Source organism: Anarrhichthys ocellatus, unplaced genomic scaffold (assembly GCF_004355925.1).
Source record: "Anarrhichthys ocellatus isolate YVR2014 unplaced genomic scaffold, GSC_Weel_1.0 scaffold171, whole genome shotgun sequence".
Taxonomy (NCBI): Eukaryota; Metazoa; Chordata; class Actinopteri; order Perciformes; family Anarhichadidae; genus Anarrhichthys; species Anarrhichthys ocellatus.
Window position 1 is genome coordinate 90,464 of NW_022280201.1, and position 14,229 is coordinate 104,692.

A 14,229-nucleotide genomic window follows, 5' to 3' on the forward strand; every position below is an offset into this window, starting at 1 on the left:
ACACACACACACACACCGAGACCCCCTGAAAGCCTCAACATCAACATGTTGGTGACCGTTTAAAATCATACAAAAGAAATCACTAAATGTCTTTAAAAGCGTACTAATGTCCAGAAGAACATTTAAATGTGACCAGTGAGAAGACTTTCAGCCGTAAACGACACAAACAGGTTGAGTGAAGAGAGTCTGTCTTCACGTGTTTGTGGACCGCATCGAACCCTTTTCCATGAGAACCGGGATCAAAGCAGGACGACGTCTCTCCTCTTGTTGGACTCCGAGGTGTGTGTGTGCGTGTGTGTGTGTGTGTGTGTGTGTCGGGTTAAAGAGAGAGGTGGTGTTGTGTATCATTGTTGATAACATTAGCCTTTGTGAAGTGTGCACGAGGTGTGTACAGTAAATCACCGTGTATCAATTGTATTCGTTGCGTTATAAGTCCGTCAGACTTCAACCACTGACTGTAAACCTTTTACAGCTTTCAGGGGTCTTGAATTTAAACTGTTTTGTGCTGTTTATACAACTCGTCTCTCACTGGGACAGATTCCTCATGATGTTAACCACATGAGTGTGACTGTGTGTAACATGTGATCACATGTGTGTAACATGTGTGTGACATATGTGTAACATGTAATATGTGTGTAACATGTGTGTAACATGTGTGTAACATGTGTGTAACATGTAACATGTGTGTAACATGTGAAGTTTATATCTTGACACGTTATAGAATCCTCAATGTGTCGTCCAATCAGGAGAGCAGGAGTCTTACAAACATTCGACCATTTTGTAAAAAGAAGAAAATCAAGTTTAATGAAATCTTAAAAATGAAACACCAAAAAAGTTTGACATTTTCTGATACCTTGTAATTTGCAAGTTTCTTCATCATTTCAAGGGTTGATTCTAAAATGAAATGTGATTCATAATCATAATCTACCCAGCAGGACTCCCCGTGTCTTTCAGATAGGAAACGTCATCGTAGATGACCTCATCGCCCCGTCTCTTTCGGCACTGACTCACAGTCTTCAGCACAGTTTTCAGGCGGCGGTCGAGGGCGGCGAGGTGAGGCTCCGACAGCAGCGGGGCCACCGTGTGAAGGGGGTCCCGGGACAGCGAGGCCCTCATGACGTCACTGAGACGATACCGGGACAGAGTGAGGAGTTGTAGGCGGAGCCAGGTGGAGCGACGGATCCTAGAGGAAGGAAGGAGAGGATGGAGCGATTAAGTAAGGAAGAGATATCAACCTGAACAAGGACACCTCTTAAAGGGACAGTGTGTAACATTTAGTGCAGAGGTCACTCATAGACTTATGGCCGATACATAACTGAGAATTATTAAAGTTTGACAGAGCGCTTCTATTTTAACCGGCGCATCTTTTCTAGCCTTTACGGTACTCGTTCAGCAGTCCAGGAAACACACCGACCAATCACATGTGTTGTAAATCGTATCACGTGATGCTAAATACTTGTACTGATGAGACTGGCCACCACCGCCATGTTTACACAAGATGGAGGGATAGAGGGATATAGGACAGGAGAACAAAGGGGGGGCACTAGAAGCCACTAAAACTGAAACACTGTCCCTTTAAAAGATTTCACATTTGATCACATTGATGTTTGACCTGCAGCACTGCTCTAGAGGAGCCAGGATGGAGGGCTCGTCTTTGGAGTGACGCCCGAATCTGCAATAAGAACAGAAGAGTCGTCACACACACACACACACACACACATACACACACACACACACACACATACACACACATACACACACACACTAACACAGCAGAGATACTCACGCCCTCCCGTTGTCAAGGTGTATGAGGAAAGTGTCGGTGCCAAACTTCTCAAAGGTTTCATAATGGTGTCGGTCCATGTTACCTAAAGGAAGGAGGAGGAGTTACTGTTAGAATCATACATTAACATTTAGAACGGCTTTCAAAAGCATTAAATCTGGAGGATTGTATCTAAATGTCTGTTCGGTCATCGCTGCAGGAGGCAACAGGATGCTGAGGAAGGACTACAAAAAGCACAACTAAAACATAACACATATCAACTTATTTGCAACATGTTCAAAGTGAATAAACATATAAAATGAAATGGTTGTCACTGTCTGTCCGTATTCATCAACATGAATCCCATTACTTCACGGCTGTATGAAAGTGACTGTTAAACCTGTGTGAGATAAACACGTCTTCTGTCTTTAATGGTGCGTCTCTTTAAACTGGGGGGCAGCATTCACCTGTTATTCCTCCGGTAAAGGAAGGTCCAGTGTTTCCTATGCTAAAGGAGCTAGGAAAGGAAGCATTGAAGCGCCTTTCCCTGAGCATTTAGAGAACTCGGACAGCTCTTATGATGGAAGACACTGAGATACTTCAGTTCATTTTACTCAGTGAGGAACCTTCATGAGAGAAAAAAGACTTTTCACCTGCTGAAAACCAGCTACTGAAGACAAAACACTATGAATCATGACAATGTGTCAAATGTTTTAATGAAAAACATTACAAAGTACCGTATGAACATTTCATTGTACAGCACAGTTGTGTAAATACATTTAGAAGATGAATCCAGCTGTTGATTCAGAGCGTGCTCACTAGCCTCACCCGTCTCAAACTACACAATGCAGGATTTATCTCGGTGCGGAGGGGAAACGTGGTGATGATGTCAGCGTCTGATAAAGAGGCTCCGCCCCCCCACTGCCCGTCGAGGTAGAGCGGGCAGCGGTAGAGCGGAGACGACGCCGGAGAAGAAGCACGGACGTCGGTTAAATGTGAACTTTCGCGAGGGAAGATATCCGGGTCGGAGTTCGTGATTCGAGCCTCGACGCGAACGAGAGGCAGCGAGCACGGCTGCAGAGAGGCGGAGTCCTGGAGGGCTCCCAGCTGGGTATCCCATGATGCACCTCTCAGCTGCAGGCCGCACAAATACACAGCGTCCAGAGGAAGTGAGGCTGGGAGAGAAACGTCCCTCAGAACCTGGAAGACAGGATGACAAGAGGGTAGGATAGAGGACAGGAGGATAGAGGACAAGAGGGAAGGATAGAGGATAGAGGACAGAAGATAGAGGACAAGAGGGTAGGATAGAGGACAGGAGGATAGAGGACAAGAGGAGAGAGGATAGGAGGATAGAAAATCGGAGGAGAGAGGACAAGAGGACAAGAGGGTAGGATAGAGGACAGGAGGATAGAGGACAAGAGGGTAGAGGACAAGAGGGTAGAGGACAAGAGGAGAGAGGACAGGAGCACAGAGGACAGGAGGACAGAGGGATATTAGAGAAACATTTCATCCACTGGGAATGGATTTTAGTATGATTTTTTTTAATTGGTTTGCTTCACCTGAAAATGCAGAGTTACATCACTGATGTATTTGCGATTTACTTGAGCGGCCTCTCTCGTCACCGCCACCAGGAAGCCTCGGGCGTTTCTGAAGGCAGACAGCCGGTACGCGGCGGGAGGATCTGAAGCACTGCCGCGGCGCCCGAGATAAGTGATGATTAACTCCGCCCTCCTCTCCAGCTGAGACAAGTCAGTGGGCGAGAGGAGCGAGGTAAAAGGTCGCTGCAGCTCCGAGAGGAGCGACGACACCAGATCGACGAGATGGTCCCGCTCGGCCCGGAGGAAGTCCAAGAGGTGACCGTGGGAATCAGCTGCTGGGTCTGTCGCTGGGTTCGTGAGGCGACTCCTCAGAGCCTGCAGTCTGTCTGCAGCGTTGCTGAAGGCCAGCTGGTGGTGGAGCCGTGTGCAGAAACTCCTCGCCGCCGCTCCCAGAGGAGTCTGGGAGGCCTGCAGCAGTGCGCTCAGATCGTGGCTGTGGATCTCCATCATCTCGGCAGCTGCAGCGTCTGCGTCTAGGCCCAGCACACCACGGGGGTCGTTGAGGCTCACTGGGTCCGGAAGACTCTGCTCCAACATCTGGAGAAGCTCGGACGAGTCTGAGGACAAGAAACAGCCACAATCAGTATATTTTACTAACTAATCTGAGGAGAACCAAGAGACAACCTCCGGTTCAGAAGAGTGAAGCCAATGCTTCATGTGTTAAAGCTGCATTCCCTCTAGTTTCCACCAGGGGGCGACTCCTCTGGTTGTATAGAAGTCTATGAGAAAATGACTCTACTTCTCTCTTGATTTATTACCTCAGTAAACATTGTAAACATGAGTTTATGGTCCCCAATTCCCACTCAAATAAAAGGTCTGAGCGGCGGCAATTTTTATGTTAACTGTTGCATTTGCCACCGTTGTAGCAGGCTAACTTCTGTAAAAACGTAACAGACTTTCTTTAAGTCGCCGGCTCACTGAGGTGAAGTTTTGCATTAATGACTTCAGTTGCGAAGCGTAGAGAGTTTAGAGTAACTGAGTAAAATTGAACAGCTTCATCCACACGCTCGTGTCACAGCGGAAACATCTCTGCTATCACCAGATGAACTTTGTTCCGCTCGCTGGCTTGCATATTAGCTAGCTAGATAATTAGCTGACTGTGCTATAGTTAGCTAGCTAGCTAATTCCACCAATGCCTTCATGCTACACAGACGATGAGCCCGAACAGCAATCTGGTGGCTAGTGGTCAGATGACCAACAGTTCCTCTCCTGTTCTAAATCTATGATTGTCTTTCTTTCAACTTGTTGTTTGTACTGTTGATTTATAAACATGGCCTCATTTTAATGCTGTAATTATGTAACTTGGCTTCAGCTAAATGTTTCAAATGTAATATAGTACGTCGAAAAGTATCATGAAAAAAAAGCGATAGATCTGTGTCATTAATTGGCTTGTGGGATGTTGACTAGAATATTCGGCACTATCACAAAGCTGTTACCAGGATTGGTGTTAATACCAGAGAAGACGTGGGGCTCTCTGCTGAAGCAGGTCTTGGCAACGCTGTCCACCACCTCCAGATCTGCAGAGTCTACAACATGGCCGCCGTGCACCAGATTGACTATGAATGGAAGAAGTAGAATAAGGTTGAAGTGCACGGTAGCTGAACTAGAGGGACGGATGTATTGATAATAAGGCCTCACCTGCGATGTACTGCAAAGCCGTGGCGTTGTTGTGGCAGATACCAGCGATGTTAACGTGAGCGTCCGTCAAAGCCAGGAGGTCTTCGTGACTCCTTCAAAACAGAAACGATCCACAATGTACAAGCATGAACTCTGACTAAATACAACATTTGAATAACGTGATGTGGTTTTGAAATACTGAGACATTAATTCACTTCATATTTGGTTTCATTCTGAATGAATACGACAGGATGAGACACCACCTGTATCTTAACCCTCTGAACACAAAGCAGGTTCAGGGTGTTTTTGGCTCCTTTGTCTCTCTTTATTTTCTCTGTAATATATAAAGTTCTGCTCCTCTATGGAAACAGAACCATGATGACTAGAAGTAGAGAGAACTAGAACATGTCTTTAGTGCAGAATAACAGTTATGATGACATCAAAGATGCTTTTCAATCCCCAAAAAAATCCTGTTTGGTGGTTCAGAGGGTTCATTTCCTCACCATCTGTAGCTCCTCCCCTGACCCGGGCGTCTCTGCAGTAACACAGAGTGGAAGACGGCGCAGCGGAGGAGCAGCTCCATGTTGTCCGCTGAGAGACCCGACAGAGACCGATGGTGTCTGTCGGACGCCAGCTGACCCAAAGAAGAGCTCAGCTCCTCCTTCAGGTCCCAGGGGGAGTCACAGACCAGAGGCAGGGCGCACACTCGCACTGCCGCTGTTCAATAACAAAAACAATCATCATTATTAAAATGTCTTCTTATTGTAGGACCAGTTGTACAGCTGAAGTCAACAGCCGAGAACACCTTTATGTTTAAAGCTCCCTCTGATTGTATTAATCTACCTGTAAATATTCTGCATATCATCATGTCTTCTTATTGTAGGATCAGCATGTCCATAATGACGTCTCTATAATTATGTCTTACTACTTCATTACTTACGTTTATGTTTTCTATAACCTATGAAAGAATGATGCATTGTCATGCTCTGTTTCAGAATGACCTCCTGATTTTGTGTCTTATTTAATTTTTATTTATTTATTTATTTTGTTGTTTGTTTTAGTTTTTTGTCATATTTGGTGTCGTTTACTTATCTTTTTGTTTTGTTTGGTTAAATCTTTGCACTATCAGTTAATTTTAATATTATTCTATTTCATTGTATATATTGTGCATTTTTAGATTTAATAAAATAATTAACATTTTCATGCTCTGTTTGACTTTGACCTCCTGATCTTGTAAATCTTATTTTATGTTTTTTTGTCATATTTGGTGTTGTTTAATTATCTTGTAATTGTAGTTTTTGTGTTAAATGTTTTGTCTAGCTGTGCTTAGGTTGTATAATTGTCTTTGAGGACATCCCTGAGGGGTTATTCACAATAAAGAATTTCTATATTACAATTTGAGGAAAACCAAGAGAAACAGTCAATTTGATCACTTCAGAGAGAAAAGTAAAGAAGATAAGAATGGATGTACGTTGCTCTGTGTGATATCATGTTTCATATCTTAGTACAGGTGGTGGCAGTAGTTCCATAGAGCAGCAATGGAAACATAGAAACATCTACCTGGTATGGAGCAGGATGCATCTTCTTGAGTTATGAACCACAATCTGAAGCCCGGGTGGATCAGCCGTCGCTCCTCTGTGGGACATTAAACAGCACACGGGTACATTAAGCTTTTTGTTCATGATAATAAAAGCAGTTTCAATTTTAATTCTCGATGAACCTCCCACCTCTGAGGGAGGAGATCAACCCACTGAGGCGAGCCGCCACTTCTCCGTCTGATTGCTCCATCAGGTGACAGTTAAAGACCAGCCAGTGTCCGTTGTGAACAGCTTCGTCCAGCTGAGAGAGAACGACCTCTGAGTCAAAAGAAACGAACTTCACCTGAAACCAGATCAGAAACGCTTCATAAGAACCATCATCAACACAGTCAGTTCATCCAAAGGTTCCATCATCAACACAGTCAGTTCATCCAAAGGTTCCATCATCAACAGTCAGTTCATCCAAAGGTTCCATCATCAACACAGTCAGTTCATCTAAAGGTTCCATCATCAACACAGTCAGTTCATCCAAAGGTTCCATCATCAACACAGTCAGTTCATCTAAAGGTTCCATCATCAACACAGTCAGTTCATCCAAAGGTTCCATCATAAACACAGTCAGTTCATCCAAAGGTTCCATCATCATCACAGTCAGTTCATCCAAAGGTTCCATCATCAACACAGTCAGTTCATCCAAAGGTTCCATCATCAACAGTCAGTTCATCTAAAGGTTCCATCATCAACACAGTCAGTTCATCCAAAGGTTCCATCATCAACACAGTCAGTTCATCCAAAGGTTCCATCATAAACACAGTCAGTTCATCCAAAGGTTCCATCATCAACAGTTTACTGTTATCAACGACGTGATCATGTTAACATGTTATATATCAACATGTTTCTAAACCTTTAAGAAATCTTTTGTAAAACATTTAGAAACATTAGGTACCAGATGTTAACACTTTATAAAATGCTTAATAATTACTTTGTAAAACATATATTTGCATTACTTAGATAGTTAACACTTTGTTGATGGTTAATATTTGGTTTCTGGTCTCAATCATGTTTTTAGATGTTATACAAATCATTTGGTAAACATTAACAAATACTTTGTCAAATACAAATATTATAATGTGTGCAACAATAAACTGTAAATAGTTTACTTATGTAATCAGAATTAAATTGCTATTGTTTCTTTTAGCTACGTTATGTAATCTATGAAATAATTAATTTATATGACAGAAAAAACTAATGATAAAATAACACAAATCATGGCATTACACTATTTATTTTTTCTGTTTGTAAACAGTTAAATAACTATGAACTGAAGTTTAAGGGACTGTGAGTGTATAATTCATTAATATTATAAACTGTTAAACATGTTCATTGGTTCCAGTTATTGAACAGTTTATGTTACCGTCTTTGTTTCTGCGACACAGCGGGCCAACGTGTTTAGAAGAGGCTGAATGCTCGTCCGTCGGGGCAGCGTGAGGATGACGGGCCCCTGGTGTTTCACCAGATAGCGTGAGAGGGCCTCCGGGTTGCCAGCGTGAGGGGCCTCAGTCCCCGCCGTCCGTCCGTCCGGACAGAGGTGGTGGTAGGCGGCCATGGCCTCAGCCAGTCCCTCCAGGCAGCCGGGCAGCACCGTCCTCCAGAGGAGCGCCCGCTGCAGCAGCGACAGATGGGAGTGAGAGCGACAAGGAACGGCCCCGACGACGCTGGAGGAAGGGAGGTGCAGGTACTCCTTCCACTGAGCGGGGCGAGTGGAGAGAGAGGATATCAACCCAGAGAAGACCGGGATCTGCTCGAGGCGGAGGAGCTCTGGGTGGATGCGAGAGGGGATCCAGCTGGGCAGAGCGCTGGTGGACTGAACGGGATGTTCTACGTCCTGAAGGCCCCTGAGGAAAGCCGCCCTCTCGGCCTCGGAGCAGAACCCGTTGTGTTGGAGCAGAGCCGCGGAGAGCAGCAGCTCCAGAACGGCGGCATGGCTCTTCAGGAGACAAGGCCTGTACTGGTCCAGTAGCTGGACCACCATCCGGTTTGTGACCTCTGGTATTACCCCCCACGGCACTTCACCGACTAATGGCCTGTCCTTCACAACGAGGACCTCTTGTATAGCCGTGATGAAGCCTTGTAGAGAGAAGTAGTAGGAAGGAGAGAGGCGGGCCACCTCCTGCAGAGCCCCGTAGAAAGACGCGGCCAGCTTCAACACCTGGCGCGGTGCAGCCAGCAGGAGATCGTGGTGATCCAGCTCCACACTCAGCAGCCGGATCTCAGCCTGCAGGCTTGACGTTGCATCCTCACAGACGGCCACGTGGGCGAGAAGACCGGAGTCCTGCAGCAGTGAGGTGTCGGACTGCAGGATGTATTCCATCAGAGTGTCCTGAGACCAGATACACAGACATATACAGTCAACTGATGTTCAGCATGTTATCGACTAACAAAAGGACAGCAGTCTGCTTTAGTTTCACTTTTTCCATTTCATTGACAACAATCACAAAAAGCCCAGTTCAGGATCAGTGCCACACAGTTTGTGGATGTTTTGAAGCCTCTAGTTCAGCAATTTCGTCGTCGCCATCTTGGTTTTTTTGCAACCAGTGAACAGGAAGTGACCATATGTGGACTGAGGAGGAGTGACGTAGAGACGGCGTATACGTCTCTGGTAGAGACCTGTCAATCACCGTGTAGCCCCGCCCTAAAGCATCCCCTGCTTTATGGTCTGTGTGACTCTAAATGGACCATAATGTACCAAATGAACATCATGCTGTATTGAAGAAGACTTGAAACTAGAGATTGAGACCATAAACTCATGTTTACAATGTTTACTGAGGTAATAAATCAAGAGAGAAGTAGAGTCATTTTCTCATAGACTTCTATACTCGGGATGGAAAGAAATAACAACACTAGAACGAGAGATTCAAAACGAATCTGTTTTTACAATGAAACATGATCAGAGATCAGAGACTAGAAACACATGTTCTACTGAGTCAATAAAACTTTATTTACACTCTGATGGTTGACGTTAAAACTTTATTTACACTCTGATGGTTAACGTTAAAACTTTATTTACACTCTGATGGTTGACGTTAAAACTTTATTTACACCCTGATGGTTGACGTTAAACCATGACGGGGATCGGTACAAAATGTAGGATTCTGCAACTACATTGGCTCCGACAACTGCAGTGAAAAGCTGCCAAACAAACGCCTCCTGACCACGACTACACCACAATAGAAAAGAAGCTCCACACATTAGACTCAATCACCAACAGAAGCAGTATTTCCTTGATTATGATTGTACGCAGTGATCTCGTCACCTTTTCTGACACCAGTCTCTCCTGCAGCAGCTGCTTGTCGTGCTGGAGCTGCAGGTGTTGCATCAGCAGCTTCTCACACTCAGACTGCAGCAGCTGAGTCAGCATCAGCTCCTGGATCTCCTCTGAGCTCAGAGAGAGGTCGACCACAAGCACCTGAGACAAGATGGACGGATGGACATCTGCAGAACGAAGAGCAGGAAATACAGAGTGAGCCGCTACTTTGAGATGAGTTAGAAGTAGAGATGGACATCTTTATTATTACATTACTATTTCTTCTCTCTGGTCATGTGTGTCTCACACTGTACTGAGCCGGAGACAAAGAGACAGAGATAGAAAAAGAGAGACAGAGAGAGACAGAGAGACAGACAGACAGACAGAGACAGACAGAGAGAGACAGAGACAGACAGAGACAGAGATAGAAAGAGAGAGACAGAGAGAGACAGAAAGCGAGACAGAGACAGACAGAGACAGACAGACAGAGAGACAGACAGAGACAGAGAGAGACAGAGAGACATAGACAGAAGAGACAGACAGAGAGACAGACAGAGACAGAGAGAGACAGAGACAGAGAGAGAGAGACACAGAGAGAGACAGAGACAGACAGAGACAGAGAGAGACAGAGACAGAGAGAGAGAGACACAGAGAGAGACAGAGAGAGACAGAGAGAGACAGAAAGACAGAGATTAACCCCTGTGCGGTTGTATGGAGAAACCCTTCTCACCACTGTGTACTAGCTGGAGAGGCAGACGGGTGCTGAGGAAGAGGCAGAATTCAGGGTGAGTCGATCGCTGCTTTAATCCTGGAAGCAAACACGGAGCAGAGCGCTGCAGTCTGGACAGAAAGGGAGGACTTGGAGTCACACGTTCCACGTGAGTCACCAGGACTCTCAATCCTGCAAAACAACAAAGGATGGGAATGAGTTACGGCTGAATAAAGAACTCTGTAACTTCTATTTTATTTTTCCTGCCATCATCCACCTCTCTCTGCAGCCCGGTCCAGATGGTCCAGCAGCTCTGGATCATCAGCACGAACCACCAGCTCACACTCCGTCTCCCGTTCCAGCTCGGCGTCCTCTCCTGCAGAGCAGAAGACGCTTATTGTTCTGGTTTTAGGTTTTACAATTCGGCAAAATACAAAGAGGCATTCATTAGCATTTCTATTTTATAGCATTGTTTGATGGTACTTTTCTCCTTGTATTTATTTATAATTGTCATCGAGGACCCCCCTTGAAAACGAGATGGTACATGTCAAGGGGTTATTCCTAATAAAGAGTTTCCAATAGACTGCCTGGTTAATTGGTTAATTGGTTAATTGGCATGTGGGATGTTCTGAGACTCTTTGGGTCTACAGTACCTGTGATGAGGCAGCTCTGAGAGTCCAGATGCTGCTGGCTGTCTGCCAGTAGAGGCCAGCGCTGAACACAAGCGCTGCTGCAGCTCCACAGCAGCAGCTTCACCACCAGTCTGGTTAGGTTCAGGTGAACGCCTGAACCTAAAGCCCGACCCAGAGGCCGCTGCAGACTCTCGGACGCGGGGATGGGAAAACCGAGAGGCGGGTGAGGAGGTGCGGTGTCAGAGTGCGTAGTAAACAGGGAGGTTCTGGGGTCCTCGGGGTTAATGTCGACGCTTCCTGTCTTTAATAACTCCCTCCACTTGACCAGCAGCTGTGTGCGTACGTCAGGTCCAAAGGGGCCCAAATAAGAGATGATTGCAGCCAGGATAAGGGCATCTCCTGGTAAGGACTGGTTATTTAGCTCTGCCTCCTGAGGGGGGGGAGGGGGGGAAATAGAAAAAATCAAGTATCATTTAAATCGATTTGTTTGTTGATCACTAACGACATGTGACAGAATACTTTCATCAACATCTGATAAGGAAGCGTGAGGATTAAGAGCAGCAGACTTTGAGACGATCTCCGCTCCATGGCCGACCAAACGCCACCAAACTGCCCCAGAGAGGAGAGGGAGGAGAGACCTGATGGATGCTAAGCTAGGACCTGAGGCTACTCCACTACCCAGCATGCTTCTGGCTGTCTGATGGTCACAGACGAATAACATGGATGAAAGCAGCGGGAGGTCGGTGACTATTGAGCCCACATCTTCACAGAGACCTGGATCCATGGTGGTCCAGGATCAAGCTGCACTTGACGGGGGGACAGCAGGACAGAGATCAGGACTCTGGTGGACCAGAGGAGGAGGACTCTGTGTTTACATCATGAGGACTCTGGTGGACCAGAGGAGGAGGACTGTGTTTACATCATGAGGACTCTGGTGGACCAGAGGTGGAGGACTCTTGGTTCTCAAACACAGTCAAAGGTGATGGACGATGTTTTCCTCGTGATCTGTCTACATTCCTCATGACGCTAATTTAAAAGATGCAGGAATGTTCGACTGTGTTAGTTTGGTTTGTCGTGTGTTTGTTGTGTTGAAAATGAGCTAATCTTAATTGTGTTGTCCATCCGTGTGTTGCATAATGACAATAAATGATCCTTGAATCAACACACAAAAAATATGGACCATCTTCCCTCTGATGGTCTCGTTTACTGATGTAGGTCATAGAGGATCGGGACTAAACTGAGACTGGTTCAGAACCAGTTGAAAGTCCCTTGTAGGCCTAGTAGCTTTAAGTGGCATGTTTCAGTGACACGTACAGTATAACTCTGTTACCTGAGCAGCAGCCCTCCAGTCTCTGACATGTGTCTCCAGCTTCCCTGCAGCTGAAGCAGCTTCTCCCTCTGAGCTCTCAGCTTTCTGCAGCTGCAGCAGTTTCTCCTCCAGTTCTGTTCGTACCAGCTGCAGTCGAAGCTGGACTTCCTCCCGACGCCGGCGTGCATCCCCTCCCTGCTGCTCGGCCAGGCGCAGTCGACCGTGGGCCTCTTCGGCCAGCAGCTCCAGCTGCCGCTTGACCAACAGTCGGTGCTGCACGCAGCAGCACTCGTACACTGCTTGGACCCATCGGCACAGGGACTCGCAGGCTTTGCTAACCTCCTGCACAGACTCCGGTGCAAACTGGGGGCTGTGAACTATCTGGCCGAGCTGCTGCAGCTGCTCGTCCGTCACGCTGTAGCGGTCAAAGAATTCCAACTCCTAGGAGAGATTCGGCACATTAACAAAGAAAGGACAGCCTCTTGTGCAGAAGTGAACCACTGCTGACTGACGGATGATATTACCGTTATCCATCCACACACCTGGAAAAAGTTGGATTGTCCCAGAAGCTGTCTGGCACTCTCCCAGCCTGGTGGACGATTAAACAGCAAACAGATGGCGTCCATGATTTTCACCACTCCGTCAGGTGGATCTCTGTAGTGACGCACCTCCTCCAGGTCAGATGGATTCAGACAACTAAGAATCTTGAGGCCTGACAGGAACACACGTTCCACCTAAAAAAAGATTTGAAACATTTGTTTCTTTTCTTTTAAGTATATCTTATGTTACTTATTTGATTTTGGGATGTTAATAAAACATCTGTTGACCTGTTTCTGAGCATGATTAATCTGCTCCTCCAGGTGATGCAGCTCGTTCTCCTCTACTACACACTTCTCCTGAGCCTCCTGGAGCAGTTCCCTCTGATCCTCTGCGTCTTTGAGGAGATCTTTCTGGCGCTGCAGGATGCAGAACATGCCATTCATCTTCACATATTGCAAATATTAATTGAGGCAGGGTTACTTTAACACAGGTCTCTTCTTTTGACGTGAGTTGCACAGAAAAAAGAAATGGTGGCCGTCGAAACTTGCTGCAGGCTAAACAGAATATTGATCTGACTTGAACTGTATGTCACCTGCTGAGTCTCAGCAACCTCCTCCTGCAGTCTTATGAAGTGCTGTCTGCACCGCACGGCTGTGCTGTGCAGGGCCTCCCAATGAGACAGAACAGTGGCAACTCTGATAAAAAACACCAGTGTTTTAAAAAAGACACAACAGCAGAAAATATAAATGTAAGCCTGGACAGTCTGATGCAATCCCATCAAACAGCTCTGCAAACAAATGCAGCCTTCCTTTACTGTTGGTCAGATATTGATATGAATTGTTGTTGGATTGCGTGATCATCTCCAGCGTACCTTACTGGTTCTTTATGTTTTGTAAGTACAGGGTGTAAGGTCACGTCATCACGATGAAGCTAAGTGGCAGTAGAACAATCATTAAGGAAGACTTTACCTGTTGGCTTCACTCTGCTGCTGAGTGTGCAGATGGTTGCAGAGGTAATCAAAGTTGGCAATGAACTCAATGTAAGTCTGAGGGCTGAAGGGCCGAGCTCTTAGAAGAACAGAAGCATAGCGACATGCAGATTGGTGGATTAATGCCATGGCCACAGACAGGCTGGCCTCTGAGCCTGCTCCCTCCACTAGACAGAGAGAAACAGGACATAGCTATAACACCACCAGCACACAAACCGGTCAACACAAAGTG

At 46.1% G+C, this 14,229-nt stretch overlaps 2 protein-coding genes across 2 annotated transcripts in view; both read right to left on the reverse strand.

The window, feature by feature from the left end:
- Window positions 1-924: 924 nt before the first annotated feature.
- Window positions 925-14,229, reverse strand: part of fam20cl (family with sequence similarity 20 member C, like) — a 34,984-nt gene continuing 21,679 nt past the window's right edge. The window contains exons 7-9 of the mRNA XM_031878274.1: window positions 1,787-1,868; window positions 1,613-1,672; window positions 925-1,183 (exon numbers count right to left, since the gene is read on the reverse strand). Coding sequence (XP_031734134.1) covers window positions 925-1,183; window positions 1,613-1,672; window positions 1,787-1,868 — 401 coding nt within the window. The remainder of the gene's footprint in view (window positions 1,184-1,612; window positions 1,673-1,786; window positions 1,869-14,229) is intronic.
- Window positions 2,462-14,229, reverse strand: part of dnhd1 (dynein heavy chain domain 1) — a 28,210-nt gene continuing 16,442 nt past the window's right edge. Inside the window, exons 28-44 of the mRNA XM_031878281.1 lie at window positions 13,978-14,164; window positions 13,602-13,704; window positions 13,297-13,425; window positions 13,012-13,203; window positions 12,491-12,910; window positions 11,182-11,590; window positions 10,806-10,904; window positions 10,550-10,720; window positions 9,829-10,007; window positions 7,930-8,895; window positions 6,705-6,858; window positions 6,538-6,612; window positions 5,481-5,694; window positions 4,999-5,090; window positions 4,797-4,916; window positions 3,322-3,917; window positions 2,462-2,962 (exon numbers count right to left, since the gene is read on the reverse strand). Of these exons, the coding sequence (XP_031734141.1) occupies window positions 2,567-2,962; window positions 3,322-3,917; window positions 4,797-4,916; window positions 4,999-5,090; window positions 5,481-5,694; window positions 6,538-6,612; window positions 6,705-6,858; window positions 7,930-8,895; window positions 9,829-10,007; window positions 10,550-10,720; window positions 10,806-10,904; window positions 11,182-11,590; window positions 12,491-12,910; window positions 13,012-13,203; window positions 13,297-13,425; window positions 13,602-13,704; window positions 13,978-14,164 (4,502 nt within the window). The 3' untranslated portion in view covers window positions 2,462-2,566. The remainder of the gene's footprint in view (window positions 2,963-3,321; window positions 3,918-4,796; window positions 4,917-4,998; window positions 5,091-5,480; window positions 5,695-6,537; window positions 6,613-6,704; window positions 6,859-7,929; window positions 8,896-9,828; window positions 10,008-10,549; window positions 10,721-10,805; window positions 10,905-11,181; window positions 11,591-12,490; window positions 12,911-13,011; window positions 13,204-13,296; window positions 13,426-13,601; window positions 13,705-13,977; window positions 14,165-14,229) is intronic.